This window comes from Anser brachyrhynchus, assembly GCF_964034855.1.
Source record: "Anser brachyrhynchus genome assembly, chromosome: 2".
NCBI lineage: Eukaryota > Metazoa > Chordata > Aves > Anseriformes > Anatidae > Anser > Anser brachyrhynchus.
This window is the reverse complement of record NC_137695.1, coordinates 37,061,706-37,086,586: the sequence shown is the minus strand read 5'-3', so window position 1 is coordinate 37,086,586 and position 24,881 is coordinate 37,061,706. Positions and strand designations below refer to the sequence as shown.

The window sequence follows — 24,881 nt, the reverse complement described above, 5'->3', positions numbered from 1 at the left end:
GGCAAGATAACAGGGGCATCACAATTAGAGCTAATTAGCCCAGCAGGAAATCCATTTCCAGGCAGCTTTTGGCAAGAAGCGAGGTTGGCGGGATAACAAGCATAGAGTGTATTTTGATATAAGCACACTCCAGCTGCAAGGAAAAGTAAAATAACAGCTTGTCTCATCCTTACGCGGAGGCCCCGGGTTAGGATCCACCACGTAAGCCTTTTTTGTTTGAGGCTTCGCGGCCTCCATGCTTGGAAGACCTTTGGAGACCTCGCTCCTGCGGAGCACCGGGTCTCCTTGGTGGGCACATGGTGGCCCCGTGCAGGGGTGGTCTGCAAGGTCGGCTCAGTCCCGCAGTCACACAGGCCTCTGCCCAGCACCATGAGCTCATCTCCACCAATTTTGGGGGAGATGAGGGATTTCAGGTCTGGATGTGGCCAGCCAAGCACAAAGTAAATACGAGCCACCAGATACCATCTAAGAAAAGAAATCATGGATGAGCAGCTTGCAGGAGTTATCTGTGCGGTAAAATGTCTGGGGTATAGACACAGCCAAACTACTGGAATTATTTGTATTTGAGTGCTTTATTATATTGGAATTGCGGTGATATTATTAACATTTGTACAAATGCACAAAAATCCTGTCTCTTCTAGCTAGAAAGAGATGTAAAAATCTGACCTAGTTGAACAGTCTCAATGAACTCATTGTCCATTTGCAACAATAATGGGTTCACAATGCAACAAAAAGCTTAACATAAAATTAAACATATTAAATGCTGCAGCAAGTATTTACACTTATGTACCAAAAAAAAAAAAAAATTATCTCCCTCCAGTAAGGAAGGTGGTTGCTTTACAGAATAAAACAGACAAACAAACACAAAACCTTTGCATACAATACAAACAACCTCAAGCCCAAAACTTACTGTGACAGCACCTTTTTTAATATAATATATATATATTTATATATAAACTTCGATAGTTTAGGCTTACTCCAAGCAGTGCTAAAAGTTCCTTACAACCAGGACAATGACAATATTCCAAAGAAGCAACTTTCGTGGATGATTGCTACCCAGTGTTTAAAATGAGCTGTTATAGAGAAAAGTACAGAGCTCACGAACATGGGCTGGGAAACACTTGGGTCCAGATTATGAAGTCCTTGGCAAAACTCTCAGTGGCGATTATTCTTACTCTGAAGAGTGAGCACACCTCTCATGCAAAATGTTTTGTCTTTTGGAAGCATGGCAAAGGTTGTCTCCAACAGGGATCTCTTTGCAACCTTAGCTCCTAGGGGTGGGGGGAAAAATGTACCTGGAATTTCCTAGATTCCAGCAAGGAAAACATTTCCCTCCAGATGCCCTATCAGCCCCCCCTCCCTTGTTTCCTGACACTGCTGCAGTTGCTGTACAGGCAGAATGAGTTTCCAGTCTTCATTCAGAAGGCTGTTGCGCAGATTTTAGTCAAAAAGAGATTTGGGTCTAATAGTCTTACAACATGAGCTGGCATGCTGTTATGGGGGGGTCGGGAAGACTTCCACCCAGGGAAACTTAGCATAAGTAGCATTTATTTTGCATAAATATAGAACTGGATATCCTGAATACCAGGTATTACACATCAGTCTAAATATAGCGGGCTGCAATTATTGATTCCACTCCAAGGAGAGCCTGGGAAAGGATCACATTTCCATTTAGAGAATCAATCTTTTTTGTGAGTGTGTGTGAACACCAACATTTTTGGCCTCGCAGAGTTTTAATATTTGCTATAAAGTAGTTCTGAAAGCTATGGAAAGCCAGTAACAGTAAGCAATTTAGCTCTAGTCTAAAGCCACTGATTAAACTGAGATAACTGGAAGCTCTGAGAAAGAAAGAGGTTACTGATGTAAACAGTCTCTTTTGTCTTTGCAATAACATGATTATTTCAGATGATGAAAAAGTGATATATATATATATATTTTTGGTGTTCAGATCGCTTGAAATTTTATTGCTCTTGTTTGTCCTTAGAAGTTTTTAGTCTCTTTTCTTTCTTTTTTCTTTCTTTCTTTTTTTATTTTTTAAAGGTGCTGTCCCTAGTCAAGTTATAAGGCAACATATTTTATTGATTTAAACTTCTAATACATAGTATGGCCACTGTTATCACTGCAGCTTCGCAGCTACTGTGGGTTGGACAACAGTCAAAGTGCATTATCATGCACGACAGAGCCAGTCTCCTGACCTTACGCTATACAGGACACTTTGGTTCTCAGGATGAGAGATTATAAATGTAGCTTAGATGCTGCCTCACACACTTTGCATAATAAAACATTTATATGCTATCATGAAGAGGGTGTAAAGTCTAAGTCACACTGCAGACTGGCTGTTCTCAGCTTCTCTGTTTGGGCAGGTGTGAGAGACAAGTTGTAGATATGCCACCAGTGAAAGCATATAAATGTATCTGGTGCAAATGTTTTACAAGAGAATTATAAATGATTCAACAAGGGAGAGCAAGAAAGAGAGTGAGAGCTAAAGTGCAATTTTAAAATAATATAAATAATTGAAACGTAGAAGTAAGATACTAATTAGTTGTAACTGGTTTTGTTTTATAGGCACAGTTTAGTTTTTATGTCTATAGATCAATCTTTTTTTCTTCTTCCCCCTCCAGTAATTTGATCTGATGTATAATGGAGTTTCAATGGTCTACGTCTAAGGAACACTGCTTAGTAAGAGGACAGAAGAGGCAATGATAAGGCAGTATAGTGCAACTCACTATGTGATATTAGAAAAGAAACAACGATGGGGTTAGATCTTCTGTGGTGATGTATGTAATCAGCCTAAAAAAAAAAAAAAAAAGGAGGAAAAAAAGACAGGCTTTCCAGTTATATGTTGACCCATGCTTTCTAAAACGAGAGAGCACATTTTCCAATACAAAGGAAACAATTAAAGGTTCATTATTTGTTTTGTTGTTACTAAAAAAAAAAAAAAAAAAAAAAAAGCAGATGCTGCTTTAAGGAAAACATTTAATTCTAGGAATTTCTGTACAACTGACCTCAGCAAACTTTTCCATCTTAGATGGATGATTTCTGCTTGAGACCCTGAAGGATAAAGATGCAAAGATGCACACACACCTAGAGTAGTTTATTGCAAAACTAATATTGTAACTTAAAAAAAAAAACCACAAAACAAAACAAAAAAGAAACAGATTCTGTACAAGAATACTGTTCAAATGGAATGTGTTAAAATAACATTTATTAATAAATACTTTATAAAATTCTATGTGATTACTAAATTAATAGATTCCTGTTTTAAAATTGCTTTGGTCCTCATGAATTTTCATAAATTCACTCTATACGCTTTTTTTTTAAAAAAGGTATTAGCTGCTAAAAAGCACATTTTGCCTAAACTAAAAGGCTAGTTTTAAACACTAAATATTGTTGCTTAAAAAAATATGAATCCTCAAAAGTTGGGCATTTAACAACAGTTATAGCTGGCTTGTTAGTTAACAGGACGGAGTCAGTTAACACACGAAATCCACACGCACTGAGGCACTGAACCATTGACTTTCCACTATTCAGAACATGGGCAGCATACATTTAGCTTCGTAGCAGGAATTAACTTCAAACAGCACGAAATTCTCCACAAATCATCCTCATCGTCCTTATAAAACACACCATGATAGCACACAAACTACTTGTCTCCCACAGGCAGTGTTATGAATATGGCTTGCATAAGTTGACCTGGGGAAGGGGCTGGGGGAGAAGGAGCCGGATCACAGCATAGTTTCTGTCTGATACAAGTATTGCAATTGTCCGTGGCTGAGATTTCCAACATACTTCGGCTGTCACGCAACGAGAGATGCCCTCCAGAGGAGTATCTGTGACATGGGGAAGCTTCCTCCTGGCAAAGCCCTGGCAGTGCCGAGCAAAGCCGGCCGGGGAAGCTCTGCAAGAAGTCCAGCGGCGGTGGGACGGGGCACAGAGCCCACCAACGGGCTGGACTTGAGAGAAAAGCGTGTCAGCCTCCAGTAGCAGCTGGTGGAAAAGCAGGATTTCTCCTCGAACGAAAGAGCGCGGTAAGTGCATGGCGAGTGACGTGCTCGGAAGCAGGCCGCTTCCACCAGCGCCCGCAGAGGGCCCGTCCCGGGGGGCTGAGGGGCAGGAGCTTCTCCTGCGGTCTTTGCTCGGTGCACGGCCGGACCGGTGGCTTGAGGAAAGGCTGCAAGACCCCTCCCCTGGAAAACAAGAGTATTTTCACGTGGAAGTGAATCTGGTGAGCGATATAAGGTGCCTGGCAGGGTTGGTCCTTTTACCGATAGAGCTAATATAAATATGCTGCATGTTGTCTTGGCCTGTGAACCTGCGACAGAGTTACAAGAAGCAATAGCAAATAGCTTTTCATCCTTTACTTATTTCCACATCACTAGCAATGATTATACCTAAAGGCCAATAGTATAGAGAGGAGACATTTCATTGTAATTACACATTTAGGCCAACATGTGTGGTTGGCTTGCCTAGTTAGCATTAAAAAAAGAAATAATTGAGCTATATATAATACACATCAGTCAAACTGTCAAGTTGCTGAATTTAACAAAACTTAGGCAAGGTTTTTGTATTTTTCTTTTTTTTTTTTTCTTTTTTTTTTTCCTTTTTTTTCCCTTTTTAACGTAGAGGCTTTCAGTTTAACAGCTAAATATTTTAATTGAGGAGACTGAATAAAATGAAGCTAAACTGTAATTCTAGTGCAGTGTAGCTCAACTGGGTATTCTAATATTATCAACAACTTTGATTTTTACTTTTTAATGTATTTAAGTGCTACCCATATAGAGGGAAAGTTTTTAAATTAACCCTGTGATGGCATTTTATTTTTCACAGTGAATGATGAAATTCAGACACAGGGGAAAGGCTTATTTTGTTGTTTTTACATCGTGGATACTCAGCTGGAACATTTTGCTCAACTGCATATTTGAAAAAAGTTCCTTTGGGAGCCATGATGAAGCAAGACCATTTAGCTATTACAACTGGAGGTTAAAAAAAATTATAGATTCAGTATTTAAAACACTTTAAAAGTATACGTTTGTCTAAAATATAATAGAAAATCCTTTACATTTGTATTTTTTCGTAACTTTTTTTTTTGGTTCTTAGACTATATAATCAAGTCAAGATTTATACTGTACATTAAAAATCTTCTTTTGAATGTATTTGCATAAATGGAAAGAGAGCTGTTCAAGAATACTGATAAAAAGTTAGATACCAAGAGAAGAACTAATTCAGAAACATATGATCCTCAGAATTTTGCCTTTCCTTCCACGAGGGCCCTGCTCCTGACAGTGCCTCCCACTTCACTAGTTGAGCTCTCCTTCCCACATGGAGAAGAGTCAGCCTGCTACATAAAACCCACAACTCCTCTCAAACCCAAGAAGCAGCGGCTGAGGACAAGAATCTCGCTTCAGAACAAAGCGTGTTCAGGACTGGAACATTTGCCAGGAACAGCATGAATTAGCTTTTGCTTTTAAAGATGCAGTTTGAAATGTTTGAACGCTCATCGCCAACTCAGAGCCCGCTCCCGCTCCCCGGGGCAGACGAAGGAGGTGTTGCCGCTGCCAGCCCTGAGAGCAAAACCAGGTCCCAGGATATTGAAAGGCAGCATAATTAACTGGCATCATCTCCCTCTGATTTTCCCATCAATCACTGCTAGTACTCTGGGATGCAAATCCGTTGTGCTGAGGGGCAGGCGCATAGTCCAAACAAAACCCTTAATTGTGGCATAAAGCCCCTTTACAGACCCTCTTTGCAGGACTGAATTTTATCCAGCGAGTGCAGTGGAATTTGTCATTCTTGCAGCACTTCTTAGCGGCTGCGTGCTTTATAAAAAAAAATTTTAGCGTCATTATGAGACAATTCCTTACCCGCTATAAACTGGCATAAGTGCCATTAAAGTCAGTGAAGCTCCACTGATGTCTGCCAGCTCAGGACAAGTCCATGTACATCTAAAGGGATGCCTGCAGAGAGCAGGACTTTCCCTGGTAATTAAAAATGGCGTTTTTCCAACTGGTCAGAATGGTTACTCTGATTTATTTTTCATTTATAGCCCATGAAATCTGAGGCTGTTAGCTTTTGGTGCTAGAACAATGTAAGCAGGTTAGGGAACAGAACTTTCCTGAATTATTATATACTACAGAGATTTGCTATGTTAGTGACTGGCAGTGCAAAAAAAAAAACCCTGCTGTAATTCTCAGGTGTTACTTGCTATGCCTGCACTGTGCCACAGCCATTTACCTCAGCAGCTTACACGGCTCCTAGCGTCAACACAGCTGGCTCTCAATCCTGCTTCACCTGCGACTGCACTGCTTTCGCCTTTCCCTGTTTATTAAAAGCACTAAATCAGGAGCATTTCTATTTTTTAAAACAGAAATGCTTGGCGCAGCCCAGCTGCGGGTGAAGAGCTAGTGAAAGCAGCAGCCTTGCCGGCGGCTTTTTAGGGGCTTGAAGTTTTTGCTTGTTTATCACTGTTCTCCGGGGGGGGGAGAAGGGGAAGAGAGGGAAGTGAGGATGTCTTGGAGTGAAAAAAAAAAAGCAGGAAAAAGTTTGGTGAAGAGAAGGACAGAGGGCTTGGGAAGGGAGGAGGAAGATGTGAGAATAACGGAAGGACAAACAGGGCAGGGTGGGAGAGAGAGCTGGGAGGAAAGCTGGACAAAAGGGCACAGTATTTGGGCTTGGTTTTGTTCTGATAGCCACATAACTACGTAACCGTGTTGAAAGAGGCTCTGAATACAAGACAGGGTTCTGGTGATAGCACAACGCTAACTCATTTTTTATGATGCTGTCAGCAGATGCCCTCTCTCTATATTTATAGCCTAATTACTCCTAGTTACCTACATATGACTCTGTTTAATACTTTTCATGCCTCACATTGGCTAACAAGCTGCAGTTTAACACAACTCCGTATTTCTGAGGCTTCAGGCTAGATTGGTGAGAAGGAAACGTGACTATGTACATAGACAGTTAGGTTTACAAACAAATAACTGGTACCAAAAAAACTGGAGAAAGCACCAAAGCATTTCTCAAGCTGATAGCATATTAATTGCATAACTCCCTTTTATGTAACTAAGTATAAAAGACATTTTAATAACTATAAAAATGAAAGCCAGAGTCTTTCAAGAACTGAGGAATCTTCCAGGCTTGAGTTACGGTCAAAAATGTCCTTAGCACAGAGGACGCTTTGATACGCTTCCACACTCCCCTAGCAGTTTCTGATCAACCAGTCTTAAAGGATTGGGTTGATGTCTGTTCTGTGGCTGGCAAGCTGGGTGAGAGTGGAGCTTCCCACAACGTCGCTGACAGACGAGGAGGTCGTGATGGTGTTGTGCTGGATGACTTGCTGCTGGGAGCACGCTGGGACTGGGCTCGCAGGAGGACTGCTCTCGGGACCTGGGCAGGGCGTGAGGGACAGAGACAACACACGTTCAACCAGCTGATATTCACCTGGCTTCAGGAGCCGGGACCTTGGAAAAACTCGAGTACCTTAATGACTCTGAAGCCAACGCCAGGATAAAATTCTGGTATCTTAAGATTTATAAAACCGGTGTTGGGATGCTTAAATGCTTTATTCACTCCATCAGAAATCAAAATTGCAGTGCAGTGCACTGCATCACAGAAAATCTAATTCAAGCAACAGTTGATAGGCATGTAATGCAATTATGTATTTTTTCTTCGAGTACTGTTAAAGAGCCAGATGCATAGTGATGCAGAGGAGATAGAAAAGGGTTCTATTTTAAGAAAATGTTGCAATCTAGAAAATGTTAACCCCAAGGCTCTTCTGAGCCGCTCTAGAGCCAAGCAAAGAATTTGTCCATAAGTTACCATACTTGTAAAGTGCATCAGCTAGACATAATCAATTCAATGTTTCCATTAGATGTGATTAAAAAAAAAAATACACAAGTTAAGAGTCAAAAAAGAACAAACCTTGAAAACCTGCGCCGAGCCTGGTCTGCGCCACTGTCAGAGCACAGTACCGTTTTCGCTGGAGGGGCCTGTAATGCTTTCCTTTACAACCTTCCTTTGGAGAGTTATTTTAATGTGCTGGCAGCGCTGTGCCCAGGAGGACTCTTGCAGGTCTGGAGCTCTGAGTTCAACGGGGATCCTCCGCATGGGAGCCAGCGTCCATCCATGCGCATCGCCGTGCAGGGTGGAGGGACGGGGGGGGACCAGCGGTGCTGTGCTGGATGCAAACCATGGCTTTTTGGTTTTTAAGCAGGGCTGGTTAAATAGGGGCAGGAGATGGGACGGCTCAGATGACGTTTGAGAAGAGAGGCTCAAGTGATAATATATGGCCAAGAAGGGGTTCTGGAGGGAAGAACTAGAAACTGTGTTTTCCTGCGGGTGGTGTGGAGACAGTGCAAACATACCAGCTACTTACTTAGATATCCTTGTGATTCTTTCTGCATGGCTGTTATCGGACAGTCTTTATGCGTTAACAACAACTGTTTCAGCTGTGCTACCTCATTTTTCAGCATGGAGACCTCATTCTAGAAAAGAAATAGAGAGTTGGGTTTGCCACAGAGCTTAAAATGTGCTGTTATGCAAAGTTTAAATCCCAGAACACAGAAATTACTCTACAACTTTGTAAGAACAGGGCAAAACTGGCACTGACGTACTCGGTGCCTGTAGCTGGGTTTATGGTAATGTTTGTCCTTGACAATATTTTATAACATCTTCTGAGGGCAGCTTGGCTTCCAGACTTGATGCCATAAGCTGACATGTGGACTAACTTCTGTGCCCACCATAAAAAGGGCACCATTCCCAATCCTTGTGCACAGGACTATGTCATAGTTACATCCATCCTCTTCCCATCTATTTACTCTCCCATCTCACTGGCTTGGAGTTAGGGCTTAGCTACATGCCCTGCTCTGAAGCAGTCTTTTACAGCTGAGTTAATGGCACTTAAAAAAAAAAAAAAGTGACAAGAAAATAAATACAACTCTGTCTAGTGAAGGCTTCTAAGTCCCAGGACAGCTTTTTCCTGGCTTATCCTGCTAAAATGAAATTATTCCCCTAATTGAAACACAGACACCTCCGTTAACCTACTCTGATTGTGCCCGGAGCCCCGCGCTGCGCCGGCCGTGCCGGGCTAGCGCTGAGCACAAAGAGGGCCTCTGTGTCCTTGGGGGCGCAGACAGTAGCTCGCACCTGAAGCTGCATGTTTGTCTGGGTGAGTTCTTCTGCTTTCTTTTCCAGTGACATCACCCAGACCTTCCTCTTCTGTCTGCAGCGTGTGGCAGCAGCTCGGTTCCTCTCCAGAAATTTCCGCCTCCTCTCATCTGGGTCTTCATCCACCACCCTCCTCCGGCGGCCTCCGGTGGGCTGCGGCGGCTGTATCGTCTGCGTGGGCTGCATCTGCTGCGCCGCTGGCGAAACCTGGTGGGGGAGAGGTCGGACACGGTGCTGAGGTGTGGGGAGAGGTGGAGGGAGGGATGCTGAAGGGAGGAGAGGCATCTCCTGCACGCGGCTGGTGGGACGGCAGGCTTCCTGGCAAGGGCTGGGAAAGGCATGCCTTGAAAGACACCGCCAGATGCCACCGCTGTTAGCTGCTGGCAATGAGTTGCACTGGTCAAAGGGGAGATTTTTTGAAATGATTCTCTGAATATTAGCAGGGAAAATATTTTTCCCCTTACGGTTAGTTATTAAAAACATTTCACTTAGGTACTTTCTCTGCCACCACCTATTTCAAAGCTGAAATGTCAAGTTTCTCTCAGCAACTCTTTTAATCAAAGCAGAAGACTGTAGGGGCCTTATTTCTGTCTCTCTTTTCTTTTTCTTTTTTTTCTTTTTTTTTTTCTTTTTTGGTAATTGCTTCCAAAATTTTGGGACATTTTTATTTCACATGCTCTTCCACCTCCATTCTCATACTTCAAAACCTCTAGGGATGGGAGCTACAAACGCTCTCCATGTCTGAGGGCACTCTGGAAGCTACAGGAGTGGATGGTGGAGTCAGGAGACCTTGCTGTCCATGAGATGGAATCAGAAGAAAGGATTTAGGGAGCTAAATTCAAACTTGGGTTTTGAAGGGTGGCTGGTATCCCTGCACTACATGGAGGTACTGCTATATCCCCCTTCTCAGCCATTTCCATTTGCGCTCTTTTTGATGCTATACTCCTTTTTATTATTTTATTATTTATTTGACAGCAGACATGAAAAAACACTCCTAGCCCCTCTGCTATGAAAATATGGAAAAATATGTGTTTATGCTTTTTCAAGTGGAGGAAATTATCAGTCCTGCTGCTGAGAGCAACTGGCCCATGCCCTTACAGAAGAGGCACATGATGGGGCCAGTGGCCGACAGTCTGAGCTCTGACTCCCCGCGGGTGGAATACATGTCTGCGTCCCAGTCAGGAATGAGCCTCAGACTTAACGCTCGGTGTTTCTGAAGCAAATGGTGCTGGGGAGTCACCAGCTTTTGGACTGCTTTCCTGCCTTGCCATGGTGCCCGGGCCATGGGACCCTGGGCTCTGGATTTTGCTCGGGGCTCAGGTCGGATTGCTGGTGCACACCTGGAGACGCTGGTGCTGCTCATGCCACTGCTGCTCCAGCAGAGTCTGGAACAGTCTGGAAACCCAAATTGTTGACTCAAAATTAATGCTGTTGTTCTGGCAAAGGCCCAGACCTCCAAGGTGCTTCCTTTTGAGTATAGGGAGTGGACATACTGAGTGCTTTGTCAGGCTGAGTTCTGAATTTCAACTGCAGCAATTAACACGTGTTTGCCTAACACATCTGTCTGTCTCAATTGAAATGATACTATCGTCTTGCAAGGTCGCTTTTCTGTCTAGAATCTCTCCACAAACCGTGAAGTGCCCTCTTCAAAAAACTGTTTGTTCCCTCCCCCTGCTGACTTGTGTCAATTACAGTGGCAATTTTAGGTGTAATTATTCCATGCATCTGACAATGCTTTTTGCATGAAGCCAGATTTATTCTCAGCTTTCAGTTGCACAGTCAGGGAATCTCCCTTGCAGGAGCAGAAAAAAAAACAAAATTTTTAAAAGCTTCTAAAAATAAATTAACCACCCCACGCTTTCTGCCTGATTCTTAAAATTTCAGTGTGTATTAAGTCCTTATGTCTGCAGGTAAAGTCTCCAGTCTTCTGCCCACACTGGGGTTGTCCCTGCACTGCAGCTGCCTGCTCCCTTCCCTGCCATGATGCCCCGGCTGCCCGCAGGAGATCACCGCCGAGGGATGCCAGCTGCTGCCTGTCTGCTGGGGCCGAGCACGCCACCTCTTTAGCAATATGTCTGAGTGCTGAGGCCTCAGAGATCCTTTTTAATGTCAAAAGAGCATCAAAGGGCTTTCATTTTCTCACATACAACACCTTTCCAGACTTCAAAGATCTGTTATTTATGTTTCTGGACACCAAGAGCTTTTCTTATCCCATTTCTCTCCTTTTTCATCTAGCATTAAAAAGTCTTGTTTCTTAACTCTCCCTGTCTGCAACACAGACAGCAAAAGGTGACTATAGATTTTTTTTTTCTTTCTCCTTATGGTCATTTTCTCCTGTATAAGTAGTGAGTCGGTTTGTTTTCAGAAGGTACCAGTCAGTGTTTGGGCAGTCAGCATGTATTTTCAGAACAACAACAAAATCTTCTCTCCATCTCTGGCAGATATTAATTAGAAAGGCTAGCATTACATCACTAATAATGTCACGTGGGACAATTAACTGAATCTTACTAGATAGCTCTTATTCCTGAAATCTGTTAGGATATATCTTAGTAATTGTCTAAGCATCATTCTCTAGCAGGACTTCCCCACCCTGCCTGTGGACATGCATGCTCTGGTAAGAATAAAATGAACGTATATTAAAATTAAGGTTAATTTTCTTTTATAGAATGCCTATCATATATCCATAATCAAGACAAATGTAGGACAGGTAATAAAAAGAAGCAACATCCAAACCTCTACTCTGCTTAAGCTATCACTCTGGTAAGTCTGATACGAAGAAACATTAATGGGACCAACACAACAACGATTATAGTAGTTGAGGTACTACAACTTGGTAAAATAGATCTTTCTCAGAACAATACCTATTAGAAGGAAATTTCTACTTTTTTCCTTGATCTAATGTTCCTCTCTGTTCTTTGCAACTTACTGTAAAATTAATACCCATTCACTCATTCTAGCAAAGCATTGGGCTCCCCGTGTACCGAAATGGTATGTTAAATGCATGAAATGAATGCTGACATTACAGAAGAGTGTGGTGTAAAATAACAGAAGTTGTGACACGGGAGAACATGGCCCACAGCAACGTGGACCATACTGCCTTTTGGCAGGCAGCTTGGAACCAAAGAATCTGGCTTAGAAGAATAAGGAGATTAATAATTAGTAAAATGCACCATTAAATTAATGTCTTCTGGAGCAATCCGACCCCCAAAGTGGCCAATGCCATGAAGACTATGGATGAGCTTAAAAAAGTAATAACCATGTGTTTACTGAGTCTCCCTGTTGCAGCAAACCCTTCTACTCTCTCCACTAACGCATCTGTTCAGAAATCATGATTGTCTTTGCACCACGGGAGCAGACTTGCAGCGAGGAAGCAGATGATCCTAGGAGTCCTACTCAGCCTCATCAGCCATCACCCTCTGTTCACAGCCGTTTGGTGACACTTACACCTACAGTCAAGGTGAAGACCTCCTTGATCCCTGGTGGGGCCCATTGCCTCCAGTAACACTCTGTGCCCTGCAAAGTTCAAGTTACAGTGTGGGCCTTGCTCCAGAGACTCCGTGGCGCCAGGATGCATCTGGCATAGCTTTGTGGCTGCCAGTCAGTCCACCTGCCCTGGTGTCTGCCTGCAAGTCTTTTGGGGGTACCTAGCTAACAGGGAATGCAAAGCACAAGGAACCTAGGCTGTTCTAACCAAAATGACTCAAAACTGGCTTCAGCAACACATACATTAAGAAGGAAAGGCAGCTGTAGCACATTGGCTCATCGGCTGATGTCTTATTCTCAAAACTGGGAGGTTTGTTTTCTCCTCACCTGCTGTAAGTGAAAATATGATGTTTTAGCAGTGGTGCCCCACACTGTGGTATCTGACTCCACCACATGCATTAACATGTTTACCCTCCCAGCTCCTTGGTGAGGTGTCACTGCTATTACTCTCATTTTAAAAGCCTCAGAGAGGTTGAGTGACTTCCTCTACTGCACGCACGAAGTGCTAAGCACAGCTTCACCTTACTCTCTCATGGATCTCCTAGACAGCCGTCAGCTTACTTTTGGTTTCACTGTTATGAGATAATGTGTTTTTATTGGAGTTTTTAAACAACTCCAAGGAAAATAACTCATTAACAGATGGGAAAATAATTGAATTCACAAAGTAAAAAACTGAACTAAACTTAGGAAAGCTCTGGACATCTTCTCACAGGGGAGTCTGCCACTCTCTTATTTAGACTGTTTCTCTAAAGCTGACAATTCATTTTACATTAGCAAATGCTTTAGGGAAATCCCATGTGCTTGCAGCCTCTGCAATAATAAAGCTAGATGTTAGTAAATAGTTAATGTTGTGGGACACTGGGATGTCAGCCAAATCCTCTCATTTTCTTTAATGTTTTCTAAGAGCTTGTCTGAAAGGTATTTGCAAGCAACACAATACTTCACAGGCTGAACTTCTTATGGCTGGCTCTTTGTCCTCACTCTGTGCACTACCTACTTGTCCTCCTTAAATTTGCTTCCCAGACCTGACACATTACAGTCACTAGCCACTGAGTTCTGTTTTTCTTGTTTGATCTCCTTGATGCAGAAACTTAAGATATTAGTAGAATTCCTCTTAGAAATTGCTCACTGAAGTCCTTGCTCACTAGTACATTAGTTCAAGAAGCATTCAATTCAGATATTGAATTTCCCAAATTGCTGAAGCCAATATACTTGGTCTAAAAACAGAGACCTCCATCTCATTCAATGGAGACCTTCACTGAGTTCTTATCATCTGATTCCAATTCAGATTTCCCCTCCTGATTTAAATCTCTCTCCTTGGACTGGCTTGATTGTCTCTTTCTCCTGACACAATATCCACTAACTATTGCCTGCACTCTTACCTAATCCTGGCTTGCCCTCATATTCTACAGCTGGGGGCTGCCATCCCCTTCACAAGATCTGGAACCCTTTTTCTTTTCCTCTAAGCCAGTGTATCTTACCTTAAAACAATCTATCATCTCCGATCTTGACAGGAAATAAATATGCCATTGAGTTCAGTGAGGTTATTTCTTTACATACCACACACACACACTCCTTACTTTGAGTATGCATATGCAGGGCCAGTTTACTTCACTAAATATTGTGCTATGCATTTCTGTAGATGGAACACATACAGCTCTTTAAATCTTAGCCCGAGAAGTTTAGGTTCAAGCACATTAAGCAACATATATAATACATTAATCTTCATAATATACTTCATCCATAAAAGGATGCATGACAATTTTCAGAGATTAGAGCACAGAAAACCCATGTAGCTCCTTATTAAGTAAAATATTAGAAATATCTAGAAAATTAAGCACCAGAGCAAGTTGTTGCTTCACTCTGTTTTCTGAATAGTGCTTCCCTGCCACCAGTAGCAGGCACTTATGAGCAGCCAAAGGGGCTAGTATCTAATAAGACATGCGTACAAGAAGAAAAAATAGAGGCAGCAGGCTTTAACTCCACATAACAGCAAAACTCAGTGATGCAGCGTGGCATGAAGGTCTACCTGTGCTTGTCCGCCCGAGTGCAGGGGTGGGTGCGGCGAGGTCTGGTGATGTGCCGGGTGTGCGTGAAGGTGCGAGTGAGAGTGGTGGTGGGGATGGTTCTGCTGGTGATGAGGCTGAGGATGAGGATGGTGTGCTGGATGCTGGTGCTGGTGTGGGTAGGAGTGATGAGGTGGCAGTGTCTGGTGCTGATGAGGATGTGAGTGCATATGATGGTGTGGCGTCTGGTCCTGCCGCGAGCTCATCATTTCCATCATGTGGCCCATGGTATTCATATTCCCATTCGACATGGCGGCAGGGTGATGAGTCAGTGCTGCCTTCAATCTCTGGAAGAGAGCAAGGAAGAAAATTCAACGTTTATGCACAAAGTTCTGAGCATTCAGAAGATGATTTCTGCTATTGTGGAAACGGTCCCTTCTCTTGTGTTTTGAGATTTTTTTTTCCTGTTCCCTTGATGAAAAGCATCTTATTTCAGTTTGAGAATGAACATATTCTTGTGCTGTAATCTAGTTTTCCACTGTAAATATGTACAGATGTAAACATCTGAATTGAAACTTAACAGTTGCACTTTTCCTACTGTGCTGCTGAGGAAAAATAACTGGCTTTCATTCTCCTTTGTTTGGCCAGCTTAGAAGCTTTAGCTTCACCAAGCTTGTATTCTTTCACTAGAATGGTCTGATGAAAATAAAGGTGAAACAAAGTCTGATACATAGTTCCCCTCTCCTTGTTACTACAGATTTTATTTTAATAAACATTTATAAATATATTGCACTGACAAGTGTTTTTCCAATTCAAGTTCAAAGTGCTCTACAGTTGTATTAGCACCCAATCTGCTTGGTTGTTTTTGCTGTTGTTGTTGTTGTTTTAAATCAGAAAGACAAGAAAATAGTAAGGGTGGTCTCAACCTGATCCACTTTCTGTGCTGGAAGGGTCAAAAGTCTGCTGTGTTATTGCATGCCAACCCCTGTTCTCCTCGTGTTTTGTACTGGCCTGGGCCCTGGAGCCCTGCCTAGGGCAATGCTCTCCGTAATACTGATGGGATTCTTTCACTTTTACCAAAACACCACCGAAGGGCAATGGGGAGGTCTGGTAGGTTTTGAACTGCAGGATAGGGCCGTTGTGAACCGAAGTGATAGATAGCTGAAATACAGAGAAAAAAAGGGTTCCTTTTCAGCACATTTGCACAGCCATCCCAAAGCTGTGAATTATACTGGAATACAGCCACCTTGCTGATGCAGTCCTACCCTTCAGATTACTGAAATCACCAGTGTTTTAGGGGAGTGTGCCAAAGTTAGTGCCTGATAGGTGTCAGCTAAGAGAAGGGCTTCTTTTAAGTCCGTAGAAACCTCCTTCACACCCATAATTCTGTGTCTTGCTGAATGTAGCTCATTTTTTCCAGGCAGTTACCCAAGACTTCTTTTCACTTTGAAGAAGTCAACATGCACTTGCTTCACTCTCACCAGTCCAAACAATTAGTCAGCAGAAAATGGTAGGAAGAAAATGGAAGGAAGGAGGTTCACAGTATCACTTGATGCCAGACTAGCATGATCTGAATAACCCGTGAAATAGCTCATAATTCATTATCCAGCCAGACAATATAATGAAGAGCAGACAGCTCATCAGTAAGAGATGCCTTCTACAGGAGGGCCAGCAAGAAAAAGTATGAGAAACAGAGGTGTGCCTTTCCCTATAGCAAGTGTTGTGGGTCACAGATGACAGTCAGAAAATCCTACAGCCCATGTGGCTAAGTCTTGCCAGTTGGAGGAGCGATGACCAGATCAAATTGCATTTTGGTTTCATCTTTAGAGCAAAATGAACCTGGCAGAACACTCAGAACCTATATACAAGAATTTCAATCTACTTTATATTGAAATAGCATCTGTCCGTGCAATACCCCTGCAAGGCCATGGGTAGAGGATCCTACGTTCAAAGCCGCTACCCTGTTCTACTTGTGCACCTGTGGGTGAGGAAGAAACAAATTCTTAACAACAACAACAACAACAACAAAAAGGAAAGAAAATGAAAATATTGGAGAAAAGGTTTTAGAAGGAAAAAAAAGTAACAGGATCAATTCAAAATATAATCCCATAATTTTTGTATCCCATACATTTTTGCAGACTTTATGAAGGTCACTCCAGTGAGGCATATTAACAGATCCATTAATTCAAGTTTGGTAGCTTATTTCACTAATGATCAATTGGCTGAAGAAGACTTTAAAAAAGAAAAGATACTTTTGTAAGACATATCCGTGCCTCAGTTTGTATTAAGGAAAACTAGACTGCTGACTTTAAGGTTCCTCACAGAAAGCCTATCAAATTATTACCACGCTATGGCACATGTCACAACCTGACAATCTTCTCAAACAGAGATCGAGGCAACCATAGCAGCAAGGTTAAATACCTCTTACCCTGCTGCTGAGTATTTACTTCTGAAGTCCAAAATGAGCTCGATCTGACATCAACAGCAGTAACCTGTCCTGGGTGTTTGGAGGACTTGAGCAGCTGTCATCCTTAACATTTCTGAGTTCAAGTGCTACCCTGGTAATTGCAAGCAGCTACAATGCTCAGAGTAACCGGTGTTAGCCAGGAGTGTATTCAGAAAAATACAGAAAACACCACGTGAATCAGCTGAGTCAGTCTGCACATCATTCTTCTTTTAAACTGGTTAAAACCTTTTCCATGGGGCTGAGCCACCACACAGCTCTAAACCAAATCACCAACAAAAGCTATCGTAACTTTGTTTTCTGAATCACAATGCAAAACTAAGCTGTCATTAGACGGCAGTTTTATGAACAATGAATACCTAACAAAAATCTATCAATGCTATATTTGTCAAAAAAGCTCTGGAACTGAACTGCAGCAAGTTGTATTCTAAACTGCAGAGTTTCAAAGCCAAAAAAAAAAAAAAAAAAAAAAAAAAGGAGGGAAAAACTTAATGTGCAAATAAACATTTTTATTTTTTTTCAGCTGTAAAAACTGTGGCTTATTAGTGTGGCACAACTTCAAGGAGAATAAATTATTTTGTTTTCTTTCCATAGCCCCTTCTACCACATCCATTTATTTGAGATAGCAAATCAAGAGAGACAGCGAGAGGTCTGACGTGCAGCTGGTTTCAGTCAATAGGGGTCATTTCCATTTGGTCTGTGTATTTTACAAGCTCCTTGTTCACTGTTCCCAATGGGAGGGTGGGCCAGCTGCCCTGGATCCAAGTCCTGGTAAGAAACCAGCTATCTACCTCATCCCATCCCAACGCAGCAGCAGCGATCGCCTGGCCCTCGCATCTCTTTAACTTCGTGCTTAGATCAGCTCTGCAGCAGCAAGAGCCCAGCATGCTCATGCACCCACGGCAGCATTTATCTTTCATTAACAAGTTACCACTGCCAATCAGACACATTTGGGGAACTATAAACTTTTTTTTTTTTTTTCGTTCAGTCTTCAATGAGATCAATTGGTTTTGATGTTTTAGTTTAGAGCACAGGGGGAAAAAATCACCAGAACTTGGTGAACTCTTTGCATTGTGTATGTGTAGGGCTGGAAGGGAGGCTGCATTTTTGTTATTGTTCTTTTTATGTGTGTTAATTGCAAACAGCTGCTTTATTTTAGTGTCAAATAAAATGAGATGGCATCAAAATTGAGCTTACTGCACTGACTTCATTAGCAAATCGAATCTAGAATGAAATTATAACCCAGGACCCAATCCTGCGGCCATTCAGGTTTTCAGGAACTGTGTCATTGACCACACCAGAACCTGGGGGCACTCAGCAGCTCCCCAAATGGGGTTGAAACAGAGGACTCACCACTCAGAGCTGTTCTCACCAAAAACCAAAATTTCTGCTAACCTCACTGACAATGATTCTTGAAGACCAGTCCCCAAGTTCATTCTTTTTATAGTACAATTTAAAAAAAAATTTCCCCCAACCTGGAGATCCCACTCAAGCCAACAAGAAATGCAGGTACTCATCTTATCAATCTTTTGTCCCTTACTGATTTTTTTTTAATTATTATTTGATCAAACTGACACATCAGCCAACATCAGTTACAGCTGATTTCCACTCCATCATGGCATTTCCATTCATGGCAGCCGCTGACGCAGATGAGATGAGAAACCATTTGACAGAGCACAGTCTGCTTTGCCTCTGATCGAGTAAATAAAGAAAACTCCCTTTTGATCCTACAGGAAGCCAGAAGCACATAAACTCTCGTGTTTGATGTTTAGGAGGAAACAGAAACAATGGATATTATTGCTCCACAGGTACGTGTATTGTGTTCCCTGTGTTATTGCTCATGGTTATGCACTTAACTGACACATCTACTTTGAAGCCACCCCACTGGATATCATATAAGTTAACATCTCAAATAAGCTATAATTGTACCTGGAATATTGTTTTCGGGAAACAGTTGGTTCTGAAAGTGTTTCTTCCATCTTAAGCCTGACATTATAGAGTAGTGAATTGCCTGATGTCTCTCTCTGTATCAGTGTAGACCACAATTTATTTTCTGTCTGCCAAAAATGGGCTGCAAGCATTTCAGATCATGAATGAAAAAGAATATCAGCTCCCTGAACACTTCTGCAGTTCAAGATTGTTTCGTTTTGTAATATTTCTTCATCGTGACATGTATTTCAGGGTGTTCTTGTTTTTTTCCCACTTTTCTTTCTCAGAAATTGCTAGTGAAAAATCACTGGGATTTTTTCCGTTTATTAGAAGGAAAAAAAAAAAAAAGATAATTAAAACCGTCATTTTGGAGGTTGCTTTTCCCACAACTAAAAACTCAAATCATTTTGGGGGTTTCATATTTATATAAATATTTGTAATATTTATAACATGTTATATTTACAGTTTAACAGGCTATAAATATTATATTATATATATGCCATAATATATACATGAAAATAAAATACAACTTCCTCCCATTTATTCCTTTGTGGAGAAATGAAAACATCCCCTACAATTTTACAGATGTTACTACCTGAGTGGTCTGTGGCTGTATCAGGCAATAAGCTATTATGTCATCCAGATGAATTTTAGGTTGGGACAGACATGGAGCCCTGATTTTGAATGGGATTGAGCTTTTCTGAATAAGTATGCATTGCTGTGCTCATTAAAGTCTTTCTTCCCTTCCTGGTCTGCTTGCCCAAATCCCACTGAAGTAGAGAAGGGACAAGACCAGCTGTAGTATCAGCTTAATGTCTGGTATATTCTTATCAGGAGATTTTATCAGGTTTCTGCAGGCAGCTGGAATGTGATCTCAAAGATATTTTCTTGTACTAGTGACTGTGATTCTAGTCCCTATTACACAGGGATGTAATAAATTCCACACAGGGGTTAGAAGAGACTTGAGAGAGATGGAAAATCAGAAAAACATTGACATCAAACATCCCCAGACATCTGCAAATAGGTAACAACCACAAGGTGAAAATCTTGCTTAGCCAAACTTCATGGCAAGCATCCCATTGACTTCAGTGGCACCAATATTGCTTTCTCATCTGTGATGGTCAAATCTTTTTACACTAGTTCTCATCCAAACAGCAAACCCAAGATGAACACACGGAGTTGAGCTCGTGGCAGCTAAAGCGAAGAACAGAGCGTCGCTCAGTGTACGGCAACGCATCACACTGAATTCAATCCTTTCCTCAAAGTGTGACGGTGGTGAGAGAACTTAAGCACAAATGCCACTTTGGTCTTTTATAGCTGGCTGCTTACAAGCATTTCAGTGTCAATAACAGAAACCACTGTTTGCAAGTGTTCCACTCGCATTCATAAAAGCAAATTGGAAGCGATTCATCTCCACCCAGTAAGTGAACTGCAGATACTTATGACCACATTTCAGAGGCTGGCGATTAGAAAGTCTCCAATGCCGCATTAAACGTTTGCTCCTTCATTTCTCACGCAATAAAAGACAGTCCTGTATATTGACTGCAGGAAGAGTGAGAGGTGTGCGAAGGATGTGAAATCCAGAACCAAAGTGACACGCACTAATGTAAAGTGAAAAGGGGGATGAATTTAATTCACAACTTGCCCATAAGCAGTGCCAAACTGCTAATCTTCTAATTATTCTCAGGCTGTTTGGCAAATCTGAACTATACTTTTCCTTTCCTTTGTGCTTTCTTGCCCACTTAGTCGGATTTTGTAACACCACTAACAATGGATCGTCATCAAGCCTTCAGTAGAGCTTAGTTTCTAATAAAAACAACAAATTTGCTCCCTTGTCCTTCCAAATACAAACTGAATTGAACTTCAGCAGAAAGCAGTGAGAATCAACTGCAAACAATCAAACCAACAATAAAACTAATAGACACCATGCTGAGCAAGGACAGGTCAGCTGTAATAGCTGCTGCAGTATCTCCAAACTCAGGGCACGGAGGAGCCTGGCTTCCCAGGGACATCAAGACAAGTGACACCTTTCCGGACTAGTGCCAGTCTTAAATTATACAATGCAGGTGGCAGCCAGGGTGGCCCAAGGGAACTTGGCCAGAACTGCCATCTTCCGGTGATAGCATGTCATTGAGAATGGCAACTCCAGGAAGAGCAGAAAGCACAAGTGAGTTCACATCCCATCCCCATCTAGCAATTTCCTTCTCTTCATCTCAAAGCACCTTATCAAGGACACACACATCATTATCCTTGCGCAATGCACCACCTTTTTTCAGGATGACGAGTAGAAAAATACTAAATTCTCCGTGCCTATTCTACATGTATTGTACTGAACAAATGAATAATAAGCAAGACAGAAAATACACTGAAAATATGGTTTGTGCTTCTCTCTATATACTGTTTCTTGCATGAATCATTTCTCAATGCAGTATTAAACAACTGGGTTTGATTTGCACAGGAGTCAGGAAATGTAAAGTTCAAAAAATCAAACCCCTAATTCCCACAAAGTCTAAGTCAATCCCTGCATTTGTATCCTTGACAAGGGATATTTAATTATGTAATCACACAACAGACAGCGAAATGATTTATTACTGGCAAATAGTGTCATATAATTTCAACATACAATACCAACAGAAGGATCCAAAAAATACAACCAGCTTCTGTCTCATTTCCCCTCTATGTGCCAGAGTCCAAAAGCGAAGCTGCTACTTAGCAGCTACCTACCCCTGGAGAGGCAGGTTTCTGACAGCAAAATGCCTGACACTTTGGGGATTAATTGCTTGTGCCTGCAGTCAGTGGGCAGGTACATATCTAATCTCCATCCTCATTCTCCAAATAGACAGTCTTTTGCTTAGTTACTCTGCCAGATTTATCACTGGTATATTCCCATATCATGCCTGCCAGCTTATCACCTGCGGAAAACACAGATAAAAAAGGAAAAAGAAAAAAGGAAAAGAAAAAGGAAAAGAAAAATAAAAAAGGAACGGGAACGGGACGGAACGGGACGGAACGGGACGGAACGGAACGGAACGGAACGGAACGGAAAGGAAAGGAAAGGAAAGGAAAGGAAAGGAAAGGAAAGGAAAGGAAAGGAAAGGAAAGGAAAGGAAAGGAAAGGAAAGGAAAGGAAAGGAAAGGAAAGGAAAGGAAAGGAAAGGAAAGGAAAGGAAAGGAAAGGAAAGGAAAGGAAAGGAAAGGAAAGGAAAGGAAAGGAAAGGAAAGGAAAGGAAAGGAAAGGAAAGGAAAGGAAAGGAAAGGAAAGGAAAGGAAGAGTGGCAATAAAAGTGTTCAGTATTACACCCTGCAAAGAAGTGGCAAAATTTGGGCTTGAGGAAACCTGAACCTGCAGTGCACATTTTCCAGATGTGTCCTTTAATGCCCATATTACAGCCTACTCCAGAGCTGAGAGACAGCAAACTCTCTTCACGTTGGACATGAAATACTTGGGAAGACTCTGACAAGGGGCTGGAGCTCAGGTCTTCCTTGTTCTGGCAAGCCAAGGCTGTAACCAGGTTTCTAAAACCACGTTCCCATCTTCTAGTGCAATGAAAGCAGGAAGTACTTGCACAGTGCTCGTATTGCTATATATAACTTTCCTGAGCACATAATGAACACTTCTGAATGTATTAAATGAGAAAAGTGGGAATTGAATTCAGAGGAAGGTTGGGTTGACTATACAAGCCAGATACGTACCAAAGCCTCAAATCAGAGCACTTTTTAACATTGGGAACAATGCTGTAGGTTTGAGTATTTTAATCTGTACTCAAAGATCAGACTGGATTAGCACCGTACAAATTTCTCTCAGCTGAATACTGCTCTGAAGCCTCCAGACTCCTTAAAGAGTGACTTCAGTTTTCTTACAGAAGATGCAAGCTGCTTTCTTTCTTTTTCCCTCTCACAAGCATAATATATACACCAAGGACATGAGAAAGGCTGGTTCAAAGTCTTTCTCTGTCTGAAGATTTCTGAACTTTCATCGCCCACCTCTCACTAGGGCTGATTATGATTAAGTCATTCATATTCAAAGAAAAATGCCATCCAAATATATAAAACTTGGGTTTTTTGTTGTTGCTGTTCATTTTTTTTCCTTCACTGGTGTGATTTGAATACTCGTTTTTCCTGGATTAAACCCAGCACATTTAAAGGGCTACTAGCAAGCCAGAAATGGGATACATGTGCAGTTAAAAGTGCTTTGATTTCATCCAGATGTGCAGTGCTCAAGGGCGTACACACACACACACTCACACAAATCCATTGACTGTGTATAGGCTACGATCTGATCTGCAGATTTTGTTTCAAGATTATACCAACCAGACTCCTGAAATGTAAAACCAAAGCCCTGACCACTTACAGCCATTAGGGATCCCAGGGCTCTTTGTGAAAGAGTATTGATGTTCATTACCCTATTGGGCCTGACTGGAGAATTCAATGCAGGTAATTAGACTTGTCTCATCGCCACGTAGTTTCAGGTGAAGTTATTTTCCCCCTTCATTTCTAAATTTAAGTGATTCCTGAAATATTTTTCAAGCATTCACGGATTTTTTTTTTTTTCTGAAGACTAGAATTTAAGGTACAGTACAGAGACATATAAAATGAGAATATTCTTATGGGTTATTTCACACATTCATAAAGCTGAATACCAGCATTTGACACCCCCCCCAAAAAAAAAAAAAAAAAAAAAAGCTAAACTAAAACTTTTTAATTCAGCAGTTTTCAATTATCTGCCTAAGACAACCTAGGTCATTAGTGACTTTTTAATTTTGTGTGCTCGTGTATCACATGTAGTACATAGATACAAACTATGAAGAGTGTGAACACGTTCATTTTGTGTCAATTTTTCCTGTAATAAAATAAATATAATCTACGCTGACAGTTATCTGCCAGGATATCATAAATATTCAGCATTCAGCAAATCAATGTTGATACATGCTGTCCTTTCACACCACCTTGCAAGGTCGTGCACACCCTCCCACCTTTTCCACTAGTCTTCCCCTGACTTCTCCCATCAGGCTGCTGCCTCCATCGTGCCCCATTTGTCCTCCACTTGCATGCCGTCCCCCTTCATCCATACGCAGCTCAAGTTGCTGCCTTGTTTTTCACCGCCGGCATGTATCAGCTGCTTTCAAACAGGGGGATCTGGGGTCAGGTGCATTGTATTTCAAAGCTACCTGAGGCTCCGGGAACAGCAAGATCTCAACCCTCTCCCAGCTAGCTACTCTAGAAGTTCCTTGAGGTTTTTTAACACTTTATGATAGTTACAGTGTGAAATGAGAAACAAAAAGAACCCAGAAATACTCTTTTTCATTGGGAAAAAGAAACCGTGACAGTGGTTTATGTAGGCTCCACTTCGTGTTGGAAGGGGCTAGGAATGCATCCCAACACTCTTACCATGGCTCAGAGGACAAGCACTGACTTACTAAAATGCAGTATTCCAGCTGCTCACTCTCTTCTGCACAGTATGCTTACTCTTTGGCACTCGTGCTTTTCACGGCGATGTGTCAGAGCAAACCAGAAAACAGCCATCCCCAGGGAAGGGAAGGATGCTGTCTGCTGGGTAAGCCATTGACTCATCCTGCCATTTCTGGACAGCTGCACTGGGCTGTCCTGCAGCACGTACCACAGGACAAAAGAACAAATATCCACGGGTCAGGGGCCTGGCTAGACCCACAGCTGCGGTGGCTGACACAGGAGCAGGATATCCTTTCCTGCACTGAGCGACAGGTACAGAGAGCATCCTGCCTCGCTTGACTGTGGCACTGTGGGTGTTTGTTCCCCAGTGAGAGTCCCCAGGGACCCGGCCACCTTCCCACGCACCAGCCGCCTGCCAGAAGCAGTGG

General features: G+C 42.1%; 1 protein-coding gene across 12 annotated transcripts in view; it reads right to left on the bottom strand.

The window, feature by feature from the left end:
- Positions 1-556: 556 nt before the first annotated feature.
- CREB5 (cAMP responsive element binding protein 5) overlaps positions 557-24,881 on the bottom strand; it is a 264,451-nt gene continuing 240,126 nt past the window's right edge. For 11 of the 12 annotated variants that reach the window (XM_080580472.1, XM_080580466.1, XM_080580467.1 and 8 more), the window contains 4 exons: positions 14,675-14,998; positions 9,142-9,369; positions 8,372-8,480; positions 557-7,383 (listed from right to left, as the gene is read on the bottom strand). In XM_080580472.1, the coding sequence (XP_080436598.1) occupies positions 7,220-7,383; positions 8,372-8,480; positions 9,142-9,369; positions 14,675-14,998 (825 nt within the window). In that variant the 3' untranslated portion in view covers positions 557-7,219. Of the gene's footprint in view, positions 7,384-7,917; positions 8,481-9,141; positions 9,370-14,674; positions 14,999-24,881 lie in introns of all 12 variants that reach the window. The other variant, XR_013946701.1, reaches the window with a different exon arrangement.